Source organism: Apium graveolens, chromosome 6, assembly GCF_009905375.1.
Source record: "Apium graveolens cultivar Ventura chromosome 6, ASM990537v1, whole genome shotgun sequence".
NCBI classification, from domain to species: Eukaryota; Viridiplantae; Streptophyta; class Magnoliopsida; order Apiales; family Apiaceae; genus Apium; species Apium graveolens.
This window is the reverse complement of record NC_133652.1, coordinates 244,879,850-244,903,328: the sequence shown is the minus strand read 5'-3', so window position 1 is coordinate 244,903,328 and position 23,479 is coordinate 244,879,850. Positions and strand designations below refer to the sequence as shown.

The 23,479-nt window shown below is 33.8% G+C and overlaps 1 protein-coding gene across 6 annotated transcripts; it reads left to right on the top strand.

The window, feature by feature from the left end:
• The first annotated feature begins 15,854 nt into the window (after nucleotides 1–15,854).
• On the top strand, nucleotides 15,855–21,033 carry LOC141663636 (uncharacterized). 6 transcript variants are annotated; one of them, XM_074469428.1, is made up of 14 exons: nucleotides 15,860–16,122; nucleotides 16,771–16,882; nucleotides 17,696–17,808; nucleotides 18,359–18,481; nucleotides 18,643–18,758; nucleotides 19,043–19,118; nucleotides 19,404–19,490; nucleotides 19,613–19,693; nucleotides 19,784–19,816; nucleotides 20,018–20,071; nucleotides 20,165–20,206; nucleotides 20,339–20,417; nucleotides 20,502–20,572; nucleotides 20,715–21,033. In XM_074469428.1, the coding sequence occupies exons 1-14, from the start codon at nucleotides 15,946–15,948 to the stop codon at nucleotides 20,838–20,840; spliced, it is 1,290 nt and encodes a 429-aa protein (XP_074325529.1). In that variant the 5' UTR covers nucleotides 15,860–15,945; the 3' UTR covers nucleotides 20,841–21,033. The 6 variants fall into 6 exon arrangements, 5 of the variants coding, with proteins under 5 accessions (XP_074325529.1, XP_074325527.1, XP_074325531.1 ...); XM_074469426.1 differs by having other exon boundaries at nucleotides 15,861–16,122; nucleotides 18,556–18,758; XM_074469430.1 differs by lacking the exon at nucleotides 17,696–17,808 and having other exon boundaries at nucleotides 15,861–16,122; nucleotides 18,363–18,481.
• Nucleotides 21,034–23,479: the final 2,446 nt, after the last annotated feature.

Here is a 23,479-nt window from a genome sequence, read left to right as displayed (position 1 = left end):
GGTGTGGCATACGCGAACCCGGATAAGATAATAGAAAAGGCTTACGGTACTTGGTTACGAGCTCCATCGAAGAATGGAAAAAATCAAAATATTGGTGCTCGATGGTTGAAAAATGGAGGTGATTCTGCGTAAGCAGGTGCTACACGAATGGGTGGTGCAACTAGTTCAGATGGCGGAAACGGTGGAAAAAGGGTGGCAGCGCGTTTCATGGAGATTGATGGACATGTGGGAGAAATTTTAGGGGATGATGGTAGGATCTGTTATGTGTCGCGTGAATTGAGGAGCAAATCAGGGGATGGGGATACACCAAAAACGGGGGAAGGAGTACAGGGCGGGAATGATTTGAATAACAAGACTATTATTATGGAATCAAAAAGAAAACGGGTGGATAGTAATTTGCAGCTGTAGGATAATGGGCATTTGATCCAGTCAGCTACTTTGTCAGCAAATGGGCCAAAAAACTTGCTAGAGGCGGGACCTGGTTTCCAGGCCCGCCTAGAACAATGAGTACGTTAGCTTGGAATTGTCGTGGGTTGAATAAACCACGAACAATTCGATTACTTAAAGAGATTACCCAGCAAATAAAACCAAACATTATTTTTATGTCAGAGACTTTAGCAAAAGAGAATAAAGTGCAAGAATTGTGTAGGCAAATAAACTATGTAGGTTACTGGGCAGTCGATGCTTGTGGTCACAGTGGTGGGTTAGCATTGATATGGAGGAATGAAGGGAACTGCTATATTAGAAGTAGTGGTACTAATTTTATAGATTTTGAAGTGGAAAACGAACAAGTTGGGAGATGGCGTTATACGGGCTACTATGGATGTCCAGAAAGAACACGGAGAAGAATATCATGGGACATTTTGAGAGGGCTTGCAGCTGAATCATCGTTACCATGGTGTATATTGGGGGATTTTAACGACATGTTGGTGGAAGGAGAGAAAAGAGGGGGTCGACAGTAACCAATTGGTTTGTTAACGGGGTTTCAGGATGCCATAACTGATTGTGGACTAATCGATTTAGGCTTTGTGGGTGAAAAGTTTACTTGGGAGAAATCACGTGGCAAAACTGACTGGGTATAAGAAAGACTTGATAGGGCATTCGTAAATCATAGTTGGTGTGAATTGTTTCCTGAAGTGGAACTGAAGGTATGGGATGTATCCACTTCTGATCACCTTCCAATATTTTTACAGCTTCATAAACAGGTGTACGTAACAAGGAGAAAACGATTTAAATTTGAGAATGTCTGGTTGAGGGAGGATGAATGTAAGCAGGTTGTGCAGAACGGCTGGGATGATGCAGGAGGAAGGGATATTACGGAGAAAATTTTATTGTGTGGTACGAAATTGTAAGAATGAGGTGGTGGTGTAAATAAAGAATACAGAGAAAAGCTGCAACTTTGTAGAGAAAGATTAAGGAGGTTAAGATCAAGACGTGACATGCTGGGAGTTAATATGTATAATGGGGTTCGATGGGAATTTTTGTAACTGTTGGAAAAACAAGAAATTTATTGGAAGCAGCTTGCAAAACAATTTTGGTTAAAGGAGGGAGATCAAAACACACGTTTTTTCCATAGGTACGCTTCACAACGGAGGAAAATGAATTCGATAGAGCGCATTAAGGATGATTCTGGTCAATGGTGTGAGACTGGTGAGCAAATACAAGGTGTAATTGAAAGTTATTTTTTAAAGCTATTTACAGCAACATCGTTGAATGGCCAGTTGTCACAGCAAGATGAAGTAAGCCAAATTTCGATGCAAGAAAATGTGGATCTTGTGCTGGATGTTACAGAGGAAGAAGTGCGGGATGCTGTTTTTGCTATGCACTCGGAGAAATCTCCAGGCATAGATGGTTTTAACCCAGCCTTTTATCAGGTTTTTTGGAGTATAGTGAAGCATGATGTAGTCAATTTTTGCCAGCGTTTTATGCAAATGGGAGAGTTACCAGATGGTGTGAATCAAACACTTGTGTGTCTCATACCGAAAATTAAAGTTCCGCAGACAATGGCTGACCTCCATCCAATATCCTTATGTAATGTATTGATGAGGATTTTATCTAAAGTCTTATCAAATAGATTGAAAGGGTGTTTGGGTTCGATTATTTCTGATAAATAAAGCGCATTTGTCGAGTGTCGTTTGTTAACGGACAATGCCCTTATTGCATTTGAGGTGAACCACTATATGCGAAGGAAGAATCAAGGGAAGTATGATATTGCTGGCTTGAAGATTTCGAAAGCATATGACAGATTGGAATGGGGGTTCATAGAAAATATGATGCATAAGTTTGGCTTTCAGCAGCATTGGATTGACAGGGTGAAAAGCATATGTCATAGCCTATTTGTTTATTCGAGGATTTAACTCAACTCAAATAAGGATGTAACAAGTAAATAATGGTTCTATCGTCAGAGAGATCTCTCAAAGTAACATATGTCAAAGGATTAAGTAACATTGTTCATTTACAGACTTGAGGACTTATTTCACTAGAAGAAGCTCAAGAAATTGATCAAGTCTTAGTGATATAAATCAAGATTATGGAGTTAATCAAGTGACAGAGATCTCGTCAGGGTATCAATTAATTACAGGGATTTAATCTAAAGAAAATCAAGACATGAAGAAACATCACAGATGTTAGTCATTCATGAACCAGACAGTACATCGAGTGTCAACATTGAAGTGGTGAAATGGATTCATAAGTTTCAGTGATTTTCAGCAGATTGTCAGAAGAGTGGTTGTTGTTCAAGATTAGTATTAATTCTCTATTAATTAATTAAGTCATATAATTTAATTAAGAAAATAAATTAAATCTGCAAAGATTAATTTATTGATTAATTGAATTAATTGGTTAATTAATTTTGAATTAATATTATGCATTTTTCAGAAATGATTTTGGATTAATATTCAAAATTAAATCAGCAAGACAAATATTTGAACTGGTATGACAATTGGATTGTCATACCGAAACTCTTTCCAAGCCTTTTAGATAGTCCTACCGAAACTTCTACCAGTTCAATAGATTGTCCTACCGAAAGTTCTACTAGTTCAATAGATTGTCCTACCGAAAGTTCTACCAGTTAAAAGAATTGTCTTGCTGAGCTAACATGATTGTCTTTCCAATTAAAAATCATAGGTTGATTGAATATAAAAGAGCAGCAGCTGATTTTCAACAAACAGTGCATTGAATATCAAATATACAGAAGAACACAGAACCAAGAAAACAGCAGAGAACTTATTGCAATTTCTCAGATCATTAATTTCTAGTATTCATTGTTAAATCTAAACCACTAGAAATCCTTTTCTTGTTCTTGTGTAACTATCTAGCGGATCAAAATCCCTAGTAATCTCAAATTGCTTTTAGCATTTGATCCTTTTTATTTCAAAAATAAAAAAAGTTAATGTCGAATTTATTCTAGATTTGGAATAATTTATTTGAGATTAATCCCTTGTAAACGATACCGTTGTTGTAACACCTTTCAAGTTCAATAATAGTTTTATTTAACTTGAATTTTGTTTCACCTTTTTTATTCCGCATTTTATTCGATTAAACGGTATAGTTTGTATTCAACCCCCCTTCTACAAACATATTGAGACCTAACACAGGGTAATGAAGTTGATAAATTCGGTATCTTATACTTTCACGCATAATGGGCAAGAAATTGGCAATGTTAAACCGACTCGGGGTTTACGCCAAAGCGACCCGATCTCACCCTACATATACATACTATGTGCGGAAGGCTTAAGTGCGATGATGAGAAGAAACGAAAGTACGGGGCTAATTCATGGGTGTACGGTTGCTAGAGGAGCACCTACAATATCTCATCTCCTATTCGCTGATGACTGCTACTTCTTTTTTAGAGCAGTAGAGGTGGAAGCAAATGTGATGAAGAGAACTTTGAAGAGGTATGAGGAGATTTCGGGGCAAGTTGTGAATTTTAATAAATCATCAGTGGTCTTCTCTGCAAATACGAAGGAAGAGGACAAAGAGAAGGTTTGTGAGTAGCTTGGTGTTCGGAAAAGTAATAGTCCTGGCAATTATCTGGGCATGCCAATGACAGTTGGAAAGAGACGAGTATCTACTTTCAATTTTCTGGTGGGGAAAATTGATCAAAAGTTACAAACATGGGGAAGTAAGAGTGTATCGAAGGCAGGGAAAGTGACCTTACTGAAAACGGCTGCACAAACTATCCCAAACTTTTGGATGAGTTTGTTCTTGATCCCTAGAGATATAATAGACAATATTGAGAAGCGAATGAACACTTTCTGGTGGTGTAATAATGGAGGAACAAGATGTATAAAGTGGATGGAGTGGGAGAGGGTTTGCGAAGTAAAAGAAGAGGGGGGTTTGGGTTTCAAAAAGCTACGAGAATTTAACTTATCCATGTTGGCAAAACAAGCTTGGAGATTAATAAATAATGTTAATCCATTGGTATCTCAGTTAATGAAAGCTAGATATTATCTGAGTTCTGATTTTTTGAGTGCATCGTTAGGAAACAATCCAAGTTACGTATGGCGGAGTATTGTTGAAACTCAATCAGTGATGTTGCAGGGATGTAGAAGAAGGGTGGGAGATGGTAAGGACACGAGGGTGTGGCAAGTCCCATGGCTACCAGATGTACATAACGGATACCTTACAACTGATATTTATCCACAACTCGAGAATATTATAGTAAATAGCTTGATGAGTACAGAAGGGGGTGTGTGGGATAGAGATATCATTGATGAATTATGTAATGACAGAGATCGAGAACTTATCTATCAGATTCCAATACCGATCAGGAGACGACCAGATTCATGGTTTTGGTTATTTGAATCTGATGGGGTTTTTTCGGTTCGTAATTGTTACAAAAGACTTCGAGGGGAGGGGGAAGGCCATGAGAGGGAGTTCTGGAAGCGTTTGTGGAGTTTGAAAATACCAGGTAAAATATCAATTTTTTGTGGAGAATGGCGAGGGGAGTAATTCCTACAGCTGTTGACTTATTAAAGAAACAAGTTGATATATCGTCGCATTGTCAATGGTGCCATAATTACGCAGAGGATGCAACTCATGTATTTTTTGAATGTTGTTTTGCACGAGGGATATGGGCAGAGACTGGTTTTAATCATGTGATATATACTGGAGAGAACGAGACTGCTATGCAGGTGATGCGTAGGGTTTTTGGTACTGCAACTAAGGACCAGTGTCTTAAGTTTGGGTTGTTATGCTGGGGAATTTGGATACAGAGGATTAAATGGGTTTGGGGGAGAGTGTGCATGTCTGTATCCAGAGTTAAGCACATGGTGATGAATTTGATTGCGGATTGGAATCGAGCTCGAGAGGTGGAGTTAGCTCATAACAGACCTGGTAATTCAGTGAAGAGGTGGTGCAAGCCTGCGAATGGGTGGATTAAAATTAACATCGACGCTGCATGTCCCACAGGTTAAGACTTTGTGACAGTTGGATGTGTAGCTCGTAATGACCAAGGTGTTTTTTTGGGAGCAAGAAGCAATATCATCAGAGGTAATTGGTCGCCAAGGGAGGCTGAAGCCATGAGTTTGCGTGAGGCTTTGTCGTGGGTGAAGAACTGGAGGTCCAACAAATGTGTCTTCGAGTCAGATTCTAAGCTTTTGGTGGACGCGATTCATAAGCCAACAGGAAGATCTATATTTGATAGTATAGTTGAAGATTGTCAGAAGTTAAGTAAACACTATGAGGAAGTGTTTTTTGAGTTTGTTCATAGACCTGCGAATGGTGTAGCTCATGAGATTGCTCGGGCTGCTTATTCTAGTTCAGGTTTAAGGGAGTGGTATGAGACCGCACCTGATTTTATTACTTGTAATCTTTTGATGGATGAATTTTAATGAAAGCAAGTACGTTTTTTCAAAAAAAAAAAACTAGATAGCAAGTTCTCTATATTAGATAAAAATGTTTGTATTTTTGTAGGGGTGATCATCAAACCGCACAAATCTCCCCCCACCCCACATCACACCGTAAAATGCGGTTTTTAATTTTTTGTAGTGCGGTTGCGGTTTGAGTTTTTGACAAAACGCGGGGTGCATGCAGTTTACAGTATGACATTTTAATATTGCGGTTCAAACCGCACCGCACTGCAATTTCATACATATATATATATATATATATATATTGTACATATAGATATATTTATATATTATAGATTCATTTCTTGTTTACTATAATTTTGTGTTATAAATACTAGCTTACATATTACAAATTATCGACATATTTTTATTTTTAATCAAAAACATATTATTTTTAGCTTTCTTATTAGCTAAATTTTTATTATTTTTGTTTGTAAATATTGATTTTTAATAAATAAACCGCATAAACTATATCACACCGCATTGCATTGTTTTGTGTGGTTTATGTGATTTTTGAGGTTACGCGGTGCAGTTGCGGTTTGAGCAAAAAAATGCACCGCCCCGCACCGCGATCACCCTGTATTTTTGCTAGGTCTCGAGGGTGTCAAAAGTTGACTATTTTAGTTAGCACCTCTCAAATCTTTAATGAGTAAGTAGATTAGTTACCGGACCGATATCCGGTTAATATTTTGTTTATTTGAAATGAATATGTTAGTTTAACAAAAAAATATTATAAATATATATTATATATAATACAGTAAAAGTAATTTCTTATGTGTGTTATGTAAAGGTTTTTATTTTACAAATTTTACTCACAATTTTAATTTTACAATACGGTGAATTGATCAAAAAAATAAAAAATGAGTGAGTGATTTAGGATTAGTGAGGATGAAATTTGGGGGAGTAAAGACAGTGAAGATTAATGAGTTAAAATTGGAGGATGAGAGAAGACTTGATGAAAAGAGAGAAGTATAAGCTACGAAAGAGGATATTTTAAATCAATATAAAAAATGATATTAAATGAGAAATTGACACATAAGCATCATCATAGAATAATAGCGTGACACGTGAATAAGTATGATATCATAATAAAATACGATCACAGACGGATGAATTTAACTAAATACAATTGGTTTTGGGGTCAGTCGTACATATGAGAGTAATATTTAGTAAGTTAGTTATATTTAGTCTAAATACGATCGGCTTAATTCGACCGATTAAATATGACCGAAACCGATTAAACTTTCTATCTTGTTTCATGCTCAAATTATTTTGTAAATTTTCATAATTAAGAGTATGTTATAATATTGTTTAAATCATAGTTTTATTTAACTTGAATTTAGAGAAAAACGGTGTTTGATATTTAACAACTTAAATTAATTCTCTTGACAACAAATTATTTTCTACTTATTCGATACATGCACTTGAGTTAGCGTTTGTAAAATCAGTAAGAGTACCAATTATATTAACCACTATCTTATATATCTATTTAAGTACAGTTTTATTATTAGCTTAATATTTTTTTTTAAAAAAATTAATCGAATGAGCTATGTAGCCGTGGAATAATTATAATTTTTCATAATTTTTCAAATTAATTAAACAAATATTTAAATTTTAAAAAATTATCCAGTACAAAAAACATCAAAATTCTTTATTCATGTATATTTTTTTGTTACAAAAAATAATTGTACATGCGATGAATGTTATCTTGCATCTTAATTAAAATATATTCTCTCCGTCACTCTCAATTCTTTACATTTGAGAGAGATGGTTCGACACGCATTTTAAGACTCTTATATATTATAATTTCATAAATTATTTTTTTTAAAAATTATTCTGAATAAAAATTCAATATTAGATATTTATTGAGAAAAAAAATATTTTTAAAAAAGTTATAGAACTATATTTTATATACACTTTAAGATATGTGCCGAGCAGTGAAAAAATATATACTCCCTCCGTCCCTCCCAAATGTTTACATTTGGGTGGTGCGCGGAGTTTAAGAAAAATGATAAAATAGTGAAGGAAAGTTAAAAAAGTGAGTAAAGTAGTGGGACCGATTAATATTATATGTATAAAGTGGGTATAGTGGAGAGAAGTAGTGGGTGTAGTTATTTTAAAAATTATAAAAACCTTACTATTTTTGGAAAGTTTTGAAATGTAAACAATTGGAAGGGACATCCAAAAAAGGAAAGTGTAAACAAACGGGAGGGACAGAGGGAGTATAAATTAGGGGGACGGAGGTAGTATAATACTATTTGAGTTTTAATTTTTTTTTTATGTTTTCATATTTTTTTCTCATTTCAGCAAATTCAAACAAAAATAGTGGAAAAATATATCGCCATTTCTCATTTCCAAAAGACTAAATTTATTGATGAAAAAATGTTTTCCATGTTTGGACAAGATTAAATTTTACCGTACAAAAAAACTAATATAATTTATTACTAAATTTAACCGCACTATTTTTTAAGAAGGCAATTATATTTAATCGTATTCAGTCAAATATTAAAGTTGATCGTAAATTTAATTGAATTCGATCAAACTTAGTCCGATTAAATTTATTCAACTATATTTAATCTTATTTTATTGCAGTGCATCGTGCCGACGAGTTTGGATACATCCCGTCATGTACATGAAGAAAAATGTGAAAACCTGATCCATGAGCAGAAGTTCGAGTACCAACTATTAGTGGTGTTTTATAAAATAGTGTGATGTGATAATATTGTTTTATAAAAGAGTATTGTATTGGCTAAAAATTAGACAACTGTATTTCCATCATATAAAAAAGTAAAAATCTTCCGCCACGGATTTCAGTTATAAAGTTGTAACTTATAACATTGACGCTGCTAATACTATCATAGACCTACTCAACTTCGAACTCTTTCGACATACATAGAATCCTCCTCCATCTCGATCACTAGAACAAATAAGATGGAAGTTAAGTTCTACGTCACTGATAACATAAATTCAAACCTTATCAACTCTCATGTTAGCAGCAGCACTAGTAGCATTATTATTGATTCTGATAACTTCGAATTCGAATTTGAGATGGTAGCACTAGAGGCTCCTAACAATGATCATCATGACACCAGATACACTAGTCTTAAGGATATTTCTCCGCCGCCGTCGGAGTCGTTGATCAGTAGGAAGGAGAGCTGGAGGGAGGTTCCTCTCAAGGATCCTTTGGTTCAGCAGGCGGCGTGGGCATGGGCTTATTTGCCATTCAGCCAGGTGGATCATCAGAAGAACAGCTTTATGGGAAAATTGAAAGATGGCTTTGTTGGCTGTTTCAAGAATGTTATACTGGTCGTGACTTGTAAGCTTTTACCTGATGATGAGAATTATGACACTGATGTTGATCAAGAAACTTGTAAGAATGTTGATTGACGATATTATTCATGTTACTATTTAGTTGCATATTGTACATATATATAGGATTTTGTACAAACTAGCTACCACTAAGTACAATTTTCTGTCGATGATTCAGAGATGTAACATGATGGACAGATCGTGGGAGAATGAGAACGAGATTTCATTATAAAAATATATTAGAATGCAATTCTCATTTTGGTTAACTGGGTTATAATCTTATATATGATCCAAATGGTCCTTAAGAGTAAAGGCCTAAGGGTGTATATGGTGAATTATCCAACTCATATGAATGATGTTAATAATTTCCGATATTGTGAATCATATTATTTTGAACTTTGGATAGCTTTCTAGAATAATATTTAGTGCTTGATACATGTCTAACAAATCTAGGTCAATTTGTGAATTTGAGTAGATTAAACACGTTACTGTTTGGCATTTGCTGTGTGGAGGCATCCTGTGATTCAGTCAGTTGGTCGGTTTAAAACATCATCAAATTCTATACTTTATTTGCTTCGTTGATTCATTCTGTCTTTGTTTAAGGCAATTAAATTGAACATCTTAATCAAGGTCATTAGCATAGATGAATGCACATTATTTATCACTTAATATTCTAATCTGATTGCAGGGTTCTCTATGTTATTTCTCTGAGCACAGTGTAATTGTCAGTCTGGAATTGATTTTATTGCTGTGAATATATATCAACTGATTTCAATCCACAGTGATTGTTACAATAAACCGATTTCCGCTAATATCAAGACATTGTGATCCATTCTTGTTTGTGATAAGCCGTGCTCATCATCTGCAGGTACACATAAAAAACAATCCATTGTTGCAGATTACAAATCAGAATGAATTTTGAATCTGCTATCAAGCAAAGATAAAACTGTACTGGACAGTATTGTGTAAGGCTAATACATGTTGTGTATCAGATGGTTGAGAATGGTCATAACCATTTTATTTGTATAATTGTGTGTGCAATATTTTCGATTCTCAGCTCCCCTCCTTTCGTATTTCAAAAAATATGTTCTGGAAATTGTCATATGTAATATAGTATTTTATATTTATCTGAGACAACATGTTATGACCAAAATTCCACAAGCTAACAAAGCATGCTAGCACACTTAGCGGCACTCACAGTTTTTAATCATTGCTTAAAAGTCCACCCCGGATATCAGGTGGAACAAAATCACCGATTGTCAATCATGGATCATATTTTATTCTAGAATATACAGGCAGTGTCCGAGGCAATACGACCTTTGCAGGTGTTTTGTAACAGATCAATATTTTGGACACAAATGTATAATCAAGGCTGTTCTTTGCAAGAAAACAAAAGTCTGTAAATCTTCAAATGACAATTTATCTTGTTTATATCTCATGTCACATGATGTCCTTACAACTTAATCTAGCAATATATGTTCTTACAAACTTTGCTTATATCACTCATGATGATCTTAGTGCTAAAGATTTACTTCTCATGTTTTTTTATCTATTGTGTCCGCGACAGATGATTGTTACAACATATTTTATCACGCTTATTATCACCAATATATAAGAAAAAACACTTAATTTTTATGTAAATATTGGGGTCCGTTCAAAATTGAAATTGTTCTTCTTTGTCAATCACTATCCATGAACCTAGCTAGCCTGTGACATAATCCCTTCCAGAAAAAAAAATTAACAACTTTTATTTCCAGAATAATCTCCAGCATTGTTGGTATATTAGAACCTGAGTTGTTCTGCAACGTCTCTTAATCTTGAAATTTTTCAAGGCACATTGACAGTACAATTACCTATTACCAGGTAGCAGAGCACAACAGACTGAATTACAACATATAGTTTGGATACTATATAACCTGATCGATATTTTGAATACTATGATAAAAACTGGTCAAGTGGAGGAGAAATGGCAGAGAAATGGCAGTCCAGCAGAAGTACTACTCAAGTCTAAGATATAGTTTCTGCAGGAAGCCATCAACAAAGTGGCTGCTTATTCTGGAGTAACATCATGTACATATATAGACTTGAATTTATCAGCACCATATAACTGACAATTACATGAACAACTGCAAGATGTAGTATATTGCTTCACAGTTTAACATGGCAGTTGGACGTGTGACCAACAGTATAGTAATTTATCATGTACAACTGATTGGGGGGGGGGGGCTAGCCTTACAAATTAAAGATGTATGGCAATTCATAAACAACCACTCATTAGTCACTGCTAAATAACCAAGATTGTTCTTTGCAAGAAGTCTTTGAAATTTTCATATCAAAATCCATCCTTTTATATCTTTATGTTACATGCTGTCCTTAAAACTAAATCGCAAGCAATATATCTTATTAAAAACTTCGCACCATATACTTCTTATGTATCTTTTATCTATTGGATTCTTGACAGTTTTTTCAAGGCACAGTCACACTACAAATACCTAATTACCAAGTAGCAGATCACAACAGACGGAATTACAAAACCAAATACATATTCAGATGAAGAATACATATATATATCTTGTCAAAATACTACACGAAACTAAAAATGAGATCGATCATGCTTATGTAACACAACATATATATGGACCACAAGAGGATGAAATATGATCAGATATCTGTTGGATGATGTAGATATTGTACAACAAACCGTTTCACGTGCAACGTTAATTTTAAGATTAGGTATACAACAAAATCATATTAGTTCTAAAGCTGCATATCGCCTTCATTCATATGGATCCATAAGAAAGATCAGAACTCTTCTAGAGTTCAATTGCAGATTAAATCAGATTTTACATATTGACTAACAATATTATTAAGTGTAGAATAGATTCCTCCAATTATGTCTAATACTGTTAATCTAAACAGCTTAAACTACTTTAAAGTGATTAATATTCATTACTTCAGAAAAATATAATGCATAAAGTAACCCCGGAACAAGACACTGTTGAATGCTCCAGTACTCTAGGATTAATTATCATAAATATGTTATAGAAAAAAGGTCCCAAATGTCACAATTCGAAGATAAATGATTCTCAATGTTATTTTAAAAAAAATTGGCCCCAAATATAACTCCAAAACGGAGTTTCGTGTCATATTTTTATTTTTTTTAATTAAAAACGGAGTTGCGTGTTCCGTTTTAATTTATTATTTTTTAAAAGCTGAAAACGCAACTTCAATTAATGTTAAGGTAGGGCAAAACGCAACCTCAAAGTTAGTTTTTGAAGTTAATGCAAATTGGTATTGTGTTTTTATTTTTTTTGTTTTTTTGCCAAGACATGATCTTAAATAGTATTTTTAGTTTTTGGGCAAAAAAAACTGAATTTCAACTTATGTTTAGCACCTCAAAGCAAGATCTTAAGTTGCGTTTTGTGTTTTCAAAAAAAAAAGAGTAAAGAAATAACATAACTTCAACTTATGTTTTTTCTCTTCAAAAAATTAAAAAAAATGTTAAACAGAAACACAATTATGTTTTTAACACTTTTTTAAAAATGGAACACGCACCCCATTTTGAAGTGACACATGGGGTTATTAAAGGAGCTGGTCCCAGTTTATCATGGACATTTTACACAATAATTGTTAATCATCCCACGGTTATTTAAAAAATAAACACCTCAGCAACTTTGTATCTACCTATGAACTTTGTAATTTTATTTATTTATTTAATGTGAAAGTTAATGTTGGTTTTTAATTTATTTTTTGCATCCCATTTTTTATTATAAATTTAAAATATACAAATTTTTTGATAAGTTAACTAATAAAATACAAAAAATCACAATGTATTATAAATTTATTGTATAATTTTGTATTATTGTAATAATTTTATGTGTTGTATAATTTCGTGTTATTATTTCCTGTGATCTTATTGTAATAATTTACATTACCATAAAGTTTATGTTTGGTAAAAATCACAATTTCATTTTGTTTTGCTTAACAATAAGTTAAAAAAATTACATCTGAAATCAAAAATTATTTTTTAAAGATGTGACCATATTTTCTAGTTTGAAATTTATTTGGTTACTAATAGTTAGAGCAAGAGATTATAAAACAAATCTAGTTCAAATTTTTCGAAATAGAAAATATTTAAACAAAAAATATAATTATATTTTAATTATAATTTAAGCAATATATTACATTTTGTTGATGATAGAAAACAAATAAAAACTCCTAATATAAATGATAATATAAATTTTGTTTGTATTATTTCATTTAGTGAGCTTATTAAATTTTTATTTAAGTAGTTACAATCTATAATTGAAAAATATGAATTTCGAAATTTTAGAAAAATAAACCAATTTTAACTGCGTAATAAAAAAAATATAATAATACTAAATTTTTAATGAAAAATAAATAGATAGAATAATAATAATTTTTTAATAAAAAAGATACAAGATGAGGGGCTATTAGATGGTTGATCTAATGGCACAGGAATTAAGTTATTAGAAGTTAAATAGTTGATCCGATGGAAGATGAATTGTTTGCTGTGTAAAATGTCTTTGGCAAATAGTTGTGAGGACCGGTTCCCATTAGCTAATTAAGTGACAATAAAAGAATTAACTTCCAAAAATAATAAAATTTTAACATAAAAATTAACTATCAACCACCCGCATATTTTACTGTTATTTTTAAATACACTCATTTTATATAATAATTATTAATTGATCTTATAATCTAATTCAATTAATTTATATCTTTTTACTAAATTACTTTTTTTCTTAATATCTGTATCATATTCTTCTAATGAAAGAGAGTGAAGGACTATTTATCAACTAAACAAAAATGGGCCAGACTTGATATAAAATAAGTCATAAGCTGCCTTGCCTTGGGCCATGTCCACAATCCATATAATTGGTATTATATTAAATTATATTATATTCTTGAGTTGAGTTCATTGAAGATTATCTTTTGATCGAAGTAAAATTTTACATAAAAATTTTACAAAATCTATTATTTTATCGATCTTATTCTATAAATATTATTATATTATTTAAAATCTTAAATATCATATTTGTACGGTATGTAAAATATTATAAAATATTTTATTTTACGAAACATATTTAATTTGAAGAATATTTGTCCAGTTTGCAGAAAATACACATTTTAAAATCTTCAATAATTTTAATTAATTAATAATATTTGTAAATTATATTTTATAAAATAATATATTTCATAGTATTTTAATCATAGAACATAAGTAATCTTTAGGATTATTAAATAATGTTCTTCATAAAAATTTTCAATATATCTCACGTATAATTTGATTAAAGCACTTAATGAGCTGCAATTACATGATCCGATTTGATTTTCCGTCATTTTTATTTTTTATTTTCAGTTTTTCAGCAAAACCTCGCGATATTATGATATTAGCAAAAACATACGGTTTAAAAATAATCAAAACCTACATGCATTTCAAGAACTTACGGGTACGGGACCTGGCAAACTGAATAATCGGATCGGTTTTGAATGTGATTAATTTCGGATCGATTTCATTTTCGGATTATAATATAATTGGAAATCAATCCAAATCGGATCGGATGTGATTTGGTTCAGGTCTAATTCGGATTAAAAACGAATAAAATTCGGATAAAAATTGGACAAATTTCGTTCGGATATTTTCGTATCATAACTTATTCATTTTTTCAATTTTTAGACTTTAAAAAATATTTTTTACTAAATATAGTACTTTTAATAAAATATAATGTACTTTTACAAAATATTATGATTCAATAATAATATTATCATAACATAAACTACTTTTAAATATGAATTTTACTTATTTCGGATCATATTCGGTTCAGATAATATATGACTCGATTTTGTCAGATTCCAATTTAAAATCAGATCTAGTATTTCAGATCATTTTCGGTTATCTTCATGTTCCGATAATTTTCAAATCTGTTTAATTTAATTTTTGGATAATTATCGAATTATATGATTCGGATCTTTGATCGAATTTTAATTTTATAATTTCGATTCGATTTTTCTGACCCAAATCCATTTTGCGAGACAACCTCCTAATTAGTTTAGTTATTATCATTATCATTTCATTTGTGTTAAAGGATATAACTAAATTCTAAATTTTAAAAACCTCACGTACATCTATAAATATATGAAGCAACAATAAGCACATAAATTATTTTCACAATAAACTTAATCTAATCATTTTTAATAATATATAAATTATCTCGTGAATCACACAGCTACAAAATTAGTATTATAAAACTAGTTTTTATGCATAAAACCTAAATCATAAACATCATACACATACTGTAATATAATATCGTGTACAATAATATCATACTTTGTATTATAATTTAATTTTATATAATATAATAATTCAGAAAGACATTTGTATTACAATATATATATATATATACTGAAATAATCTAAAATATATTAAAATTTAAGTGGTTTACATATAACATTTGTCAATATTTATATATGTTAATTACTTATTAGTATTTTTAAGTAATTACAAAAAATACATTTTCTTGAAACGGGTAATTGTTTTGGAAAGAATGAGAGTATATATATGACGTAAAAAGTCATGTAGACCCATTGTCTCCCTCTTGACTATCCACGTACACGAGGCCGTTACAAAAGTGTCTTGCTTTTTTCTCTTTATATATGTCACCGCTGCGATCATACATTTTCATATGCAAAACATACTTGACACTTGATGTTCTAATATTTTTTAAAAAAAGTACAGTAGCAGAAGAAAAGAGTGCAGAAAATGGTGGAGAGTGATGACAAGTTGGGAAGGATTAAGCACCTGTTGGTGACAGTGTTCCTGTCAAACGTGGGAACAATTATCGTGACTCCTGCCATCACTGATATTACTATGTCTGCCCTTTGCCCTGCTCAAGATCAATGTTCTCTTGCCATTTACCTTTCTGGCTTCCAACAAGCTGTATGCCCCCCTCTTTCTTTCTTTGTTTGATAGTTAAAATCGCGCACATGCCACGAGTCGAATCCTTGACCTCTTTTAGAGGAATCAAGATCTCGACCAGCACCGCCCCTTTGTTAATTTGTGTGTGTGAAGGCGGTGAAGGGACTGGAGTGAGGCTTGTCCCACCACAATAAAATTTAGTGTAACCTATTGAAAAAAAATTAGAGGTCATGGCTCGACTCATGGATGTTCAGGGTTTGATTTTCGTACATTCGGGAATCATTAAAATGGATACCACTATATTATAAGATTTAAACTAAAAGAAATAAATTATTTCCCTTTTATTTATGTGATGAATCAATTGTTTATTAATATGTTTTTGTTAGTACTTAGGTGTTTCCCTAACTAGCTAACTAGTTGTAAACATAATGAAGTGCATTTCTTGTTTTGTTATAAATTTGAATCTTCATATGTTTCTACAAACCAGTAGTTGTGTAACTACTTTTCTCCTTAAGAATTTTAGTATATGCTATTAACATCATTTGGACAAGTAAAAAGAGTTTTAGCTAGGACTCAAACTTCTGTAGTTAATTTTACTAATAATATTGACATGAACAAGATTCTGTGATTAATATTTCAATTTGCATGCATGAATGTTTGTTAATGCAGATTATTGGCGTGGGCTCAGTAATTATGATGCCACTAATTGGGAACCTTTCTGACGTGTATGGAAGGAAGGCCATGTTAACATTGCCTATGACTGTTTCCATCATTCCCCTGGGTATGTATGGGAGATTGTCTAATTTCATCAGTCTCTTGCTCCCTAATTGTTCTCCTTCTTCGAAAGTGCAACGCTGGTCCTACCCACTTCCTTTCGCTACTCCCATGCCTGTACCTATATAAGTTGTCATTACATCAGTGGAACGCGATTAGATATATGTTGTTGCTTTCATGCAACCTCTGCACTATACTTAAGCATTACATGACAACATCGCTTTGCTTTTCCATCGATATTTTTCAGTTTGTAGAAAATATAGATTAATATCTATGTTCATATATATGTCATCACCTAGATTTGTTTTCTGTTGTGGAATCACTCCCCTTTGCATGAAAAATTCGAGTGCCAATTAATAACGTAGAACTTTAAAGATATTTGAGATCATGAAGTAAGAAAGTGGTAGTTATGTTGATCAGAGTTGTAGAAATACACATCTTATGTGAATTGTTATCTGGTTCACCCACTATGCTTCTAGCATTGCTACTTAAAGAATATTAGTTGGGTCTTTTAAATCTCCACTATTACCAAACTTTTTTCCCTTTCAATCTTTCCTATAACTATCTATGTCAGCTTAGTCATAAAAACAATGCAAGTGAAAGGAAAAAGAGAAAGACAATTTTTATGGAAATTTTGACCTAGTAGTGTAAAAGCCTACTTTCCTGTTATCTTGTTATATCATGACGCTAGTTCAGAATCTTGAAGATATAACTTTATACGGGTGAACTGATGGATACTATGAACTGATGTGAACTTTATGCTTGCGAGTATAATATATTGTTGTGATCTTTTAATTACTTAGAAAAAGCTTTTTGGCAGTTATATTGGCATACAGTAGAGAGAGGAACTACTTCTATGCATACTTTGTGTTCAGAACTCTAACTGCCATGGTTGCTGATGGCAGTGTCCAGTGCCTGGCTCTTGCATATGTGGTAAATAAGGCCTAAAACCTCTTACTTTAATTTCAAAGGGAAGAATAATATTGACGATTATGTAAGCCTAGACCCTTATTTTCTTAGTCCTCTAAAATTCTAGATAATTTAGCATGCGATCTAGAGATATGATGGTTTATGAATATGCAATGACACCAACCCTGCAATCAGTTGAAGATGTGGGCTTCCAGCCTTGTCCCTCCGTGATTTTTTGTAGTGCTATTAGAGAAACAGCAAAGACAGAAGTATTAAGCCCATCAGTCAGGCGGAATGTACTTAAATGAATTTTATGTGCCATAATAATTTGTGAAAAAAGGAGCAAGTAAATCAATTGGAATGGTCAAGTATCTATTAACTGTTACTGTGCGAGTAATCAAGATGGGTAGGGTATATGGGATGGAAGATTGGAATGTTGTGAATTGAGGTTGAAGTTATCCTTGCACTTAAGTAGCAACGTTTTTGCATAATTGGCTAAGATTTTTTTTGATTCGTGAAAGAGAACTGTTACCAGAAAAATAAAAATTCATTATGTACACACAAATCTTCTTAGGCAGACAACATTTCGGAGGGGAAACGATGTGCAGCCATTGGAGTGCTATCTGGGGTAGGTTCAAGTGCATATCTCGGGGGAACTTTAGTTGCTCGCTTTCTTTCAGCTGCTCAGGCATCTCAGGTTTGTAAACATACATTTAACATATGATCATCACAGATTTTGTGTTCTTTTATGCCACTTCTTTACAAGCGCAGGCTTCTGCATTTATATCAATACTTGCCACTGTCTATATGAGGATTTTCCTCAAGGAATCATTACATCAGAATGATGCTATAACACAGCCAATCTTGAAAAATGGAGTAGAGAATTATCAATGTGATGAAGAATCATCTAGTAAGATAAAAGAGTTCAAGAAAATTCCATCCCCAGCTGATTTTGTTTTCTTGATTAGGAGTAGGTATGACATAATTCTTTTGTGATTCCTTCAACATTTAATTTCTTTTCCAAACATGTCCAGTCTATAGTTTATCTTCCTTTCTTATATGCTATTAAGATCCCTTAACATATTCTTTTTCCAATATTGTCTAGTCTATAGTTTTATCCCATTCTTATATGCTATGTACATTGCATGTGATTTCCCAATGGCTTAAAGGTTTCAGGATTTTATCTACTGTTGGCAATTATGTCTTGTGTGTCTTAGCCCTTGGGCACAAATTTATTAAAACACAATTTGCTCTGTAGCCCAACATTTTCATTAGCAGCAGCTGTTGCCTTCTTCCAGAGTTTTGGAGATGGTGGACTTGCATCTTCACTTTTGGTATTTCCTCTCTCCAATTTGTAATGTTATGGAACTCCCAATATCAGCAACTGTTGCTTCTTCAATTGATTTATGCATACTTGAGCATAGAGATAATTTTTTAAAATTCCAAATTGCTTTTAACGGCTTAAAGTAAATAACAAGAGCAGGAAAATTGACAGATATTAAGAAACACAAGCCAACCAAATGAATATTATTAGCAACTCCATGATCTTGATATCTCCTTACCTTAAATCGTATGTCCAATCAAATCTTGCTTATACAGTCAATATTTCTCGGATGCAGTATTTTCTGAAGGCGCGCTTTCACTTCAGCAAAGATCAGTTTGCTGACCTATTCTTAATTGGTTATCTTTCAAGTGTTGTTTCACAGGTATTCGCAAGTCATTAACTACACTTCACTATCACTTCTTATATAATTGTCTTAGTTTGTCATTTCCTTATATGATCTACCTTTTATTCATGCCAACTTATAATCTATGTCATATCATGCAGCTTCTTATCATGCCTCTATTGGTTCCTCTTATAGGAGAGGAAAAATTACTATCCTTGGGGATGCTTGTTGGATTTTTAAATGTATGTCTTTTATATATCACTTCAATAGTCTTATGTGGGAGATACTTGCAGTAATCATGTATTTGTTACACAAAATTATGTATTTTGCAGATGTTAGTTTACAGCATTGCGTGGTCAGTTTGGGTAAGATCTATAAACTTACTATTAACTTCGTTGGTGTATACTACATTTTCAAGCATACCTGTGATAGTTTGAACCAGTTGACAGTAACGAAACAGTGATAAATTTGTCAAACATGCTTATTTTTAACACCGAATGACACCTTTCTGGTTGATTGTTTACCTGCAATAAATGGATAATCTGGGCCTTTCTATAAGTCTGCAGATTCCTTATGCTATAGCAGGGTTATCCATGTTTGTTATGTTTGCATCACCATGTGTAAGTACTTTATGTTCGTAGCTATTACATGTCGGAGATAAAGAAGTGAGCTTCATATACCAGTATTAATGGCAATCTATCACCCTTGTGTAGTTACGAAGCCTGGTATCTAAACAAGTTGGTCATAGTGAGCAGGTATTTATCTTGTTTGTTAAAGAGCATGAAATCCTACAACTCAATTTATTTTATTGACCTTATCTTTTTAGTTTTGCACTGAACAATTCTATTATAAGATTTAACTTTAGGCTTATATATTTGCAAATTTAGGGGATGGCTCAAGGATGCATATCGGGCATAAGTTCCATTGCCAACATTGTTTCTCCAGTAGTATTTAGTCCTCTTACTGGTAAATAATAATAGCAATATTGTTTCAGTAAAATTAGTTTTTTAAATGTGAAAATGCAAATAACAAGATGTATTCTGCTTTCAGCTTTGTTTCTATCAGATAAAGCTCCATTCGATTTCCCAGGTTTTAGTCTCCTGTGCATTGGACTTGCTCATGTAAGAAGATTTTCTCGTGTCTAGTTGTCAATACTAATATACTGTTTTCTCTTCAGTGTTGTCCACTAATCCTAAACTATTGTTGTTATAATATTATGCAAGTGCGATTGTTGCCTAACAAGTTACAAAATTTACCATGCAGTTGATTGCCTTCATTCCCAGTGCAATGGTAACTGCTGCTACTAAAATTTCAAATAGTGAAGTAGCTAACGATGATTGCCCAGAGGCAAATAGTGAAGTAGCTAACAATGACTGCCCAGAGGCATAGTTCCGAGGAAATATTCTGCTGCATTCTATTTACCGTATTTGTATTGTATGAATTAAAAACTTTAGTTTTAGCAGTAGCAAATGTATGGCAAAGTGTTGTGATACGAAGTAAACTTATGTAAGTGTACTTTTGTAAAATACGTGACTTGTAACTACAGATGGGGACAGCTTATATATAAATTCACTTCTGTCTCTGTAGTTTTGTTAATTCGCAGACTTCAATTCATCTCTGGGACAGCTTATGTGAAATTACCACTGTCCATTTGGGATCTTTCGAGTGAGAATATTAGCTATTCTGATTAATACTAAACTCCATTTTTATATTCTTGTCATTTTCTATATTGACATCATCACTGCAGATGTTATATAATACAGTAGCTAGAAGCATAAAATTTGGGGTCGAAGATGTGGACCAAGACAAGACGGCCCAAAGGAATTATAGTTAGAATAATTATGAAACATTATGTAAAGCCTAAGAAGACCCAATTTGTAAGATAAAACCCATTTGGGACTTGGTATAAATAAAGGACAACAACCTCATTGAAAGAGGTTTGGCAAATTAACCAAATAGATCATCTCCAAAAATTATAGTCTAATAATAATAATATTGTTGGCACATCATTTGGCGCTAGAAGGAGCTTTGCTTTAACAGATCCAGCCAGAAAATGATTGTAGAAGAGATTGATCCGGGAACAGTCGGACCAGCACAAGTGAAAGAATTGACGGCAGAGCCTGCCGCCGATGCCTCGGCCTTCGAGGGCTGTCAGCCTCCGAAGCAGTCGGTATTAAAGCCAAAATGTTTGTTTCCTCCTCCTGAAAGCCTTCTTGAGGATCAACCGCAGAGCTGGAAAAATACAAACCTGTCGATATCTCCAATCTTTATGTCTTCAATTTGGCTTTAATGCTCGAATTTCTTCGCATGATCGCTCAACAGGAAAAGACGGCAAGGTACTTCAACAAGAAAGTTAAAAATAGGCGATTTGAGGTGGGAGACCTTGTCCTTCGAGACTCCGCCGCGTCGCAGCCGACGATCTCAGGAAAATTCAAGTCAACATGGGAAGGCCCGTACAAGGTGTCGAAGGTCGTCAGCACAGGAACCTACGAGCTCTCATACCTCGACGGTCAACCAATTAAAAATGCCTGGAATGGTATCCACCTCAAAAAAATTTATCAGTGATTAATGCTCTATGTAATGATTAGAAGTTTGAGGCCCCAGGGCCCTACCAAAAATCAACCCTCGATGCAATGAGGGTCGTTATGAGATCCCCATCGAGGGAATTTAAGTTATGAAGGCTTTAAGTTATTTTGATATCTTGCTTGTACTTTTAAGAAGACGAACAACGACAGTCGGCATGCCAAGAGCTAACCCACATCGAGGGACTTTAAATTATAACAATTTTAACTTCCCAAGAGCTTATCAACACAAAGCAAACAACACAACACAATTCTCTCAAGTATGCACACTAGACGACATGGAAGTTGTTAAACACATTCTTAACGATTTCAAAACAGATATACGAAACAACTACAAATGGGAAATTAACGTGATAACGAAGAACAAAAAGCATAAATACGGATGTCTTTTAAACAAGATCGTTCATCTACCGCACAAAATACTTCAAGAAAAAATCCCAAAGAAAACCAGATCGTTGTAAGGTCTAAATAAAACATGGAGAATACAAGTAGCCAGCAGCAAATAGGAAACACGAGTCTTTGAGAATAAACTTAAAGATACATCACTCACGGGGCATTCCCCGCCTTCAAGAACCTCCAGCTGGATCATCAGGTCGTGAGGCAACAAGATCGCGAATATAGTCCTCGAAAGAATGTCCCGACGTGTCGAATCCTGCATTTTTCATGCGGGCAACACACCGCCCATAGCCATCCCCAAGAGCACTAGCGATGTCCTCCACAGCTTTCTCCACTTCCGCCTTTAGGCTGGTATTCTCCCCAACAATCAAACGGTAAGAAGAATCCATCCCCTCAACATGACGCTCCAAACCCTCGCACCCTTCAACTCATCTCGCTCCTTCTCTACTTCAGAAAGCCTCCTCTCGAGCTCCGAGACTGTGGCATTCAACGACTGCTTCTCAACTTCCATCTCACCCACCTTCTTCGACAACGCGGTATTATCCGTCATCAAATCTGACGATCTCTTTTCCAATTCTGAATAACTTGCCATAAGTTTGTTTCCTCTCAACCCTGAGAGAACTCACCTCCGCCTCCAATCTCTTACAAGCCGCATCATTACCGTCAGTGCGAAATTCTTCCACAATATGCATAAAATCTGCGAGGAACTGTCACAAACCACAATTCAAAGTAAAAAATATAATAATAAAAGAGAAGAAAAGATACGTAAATATATATACACGAAAATAAAATTCACATACCCTCCCGGCTCGACTTTTGCATCTGTCGGCAAGATCATCCCGACGTCGGCCATCGAAGGCAATCGAGTCTTGGGGAAGATGAAACAGATTGAAAGCCCTTAACGGCACTGTTGTCCCTCCGGTCCAGCACTCGTGGGGTTGAATCTCGACCCTCGTTGGTTCCTTCTTCGATCGAGGCTCACCAGGGTCAGACGTAAAAACCCTACTGTTGACCAAAGTAAGGGTCTTATTTACCCCACATCCTCCCGCA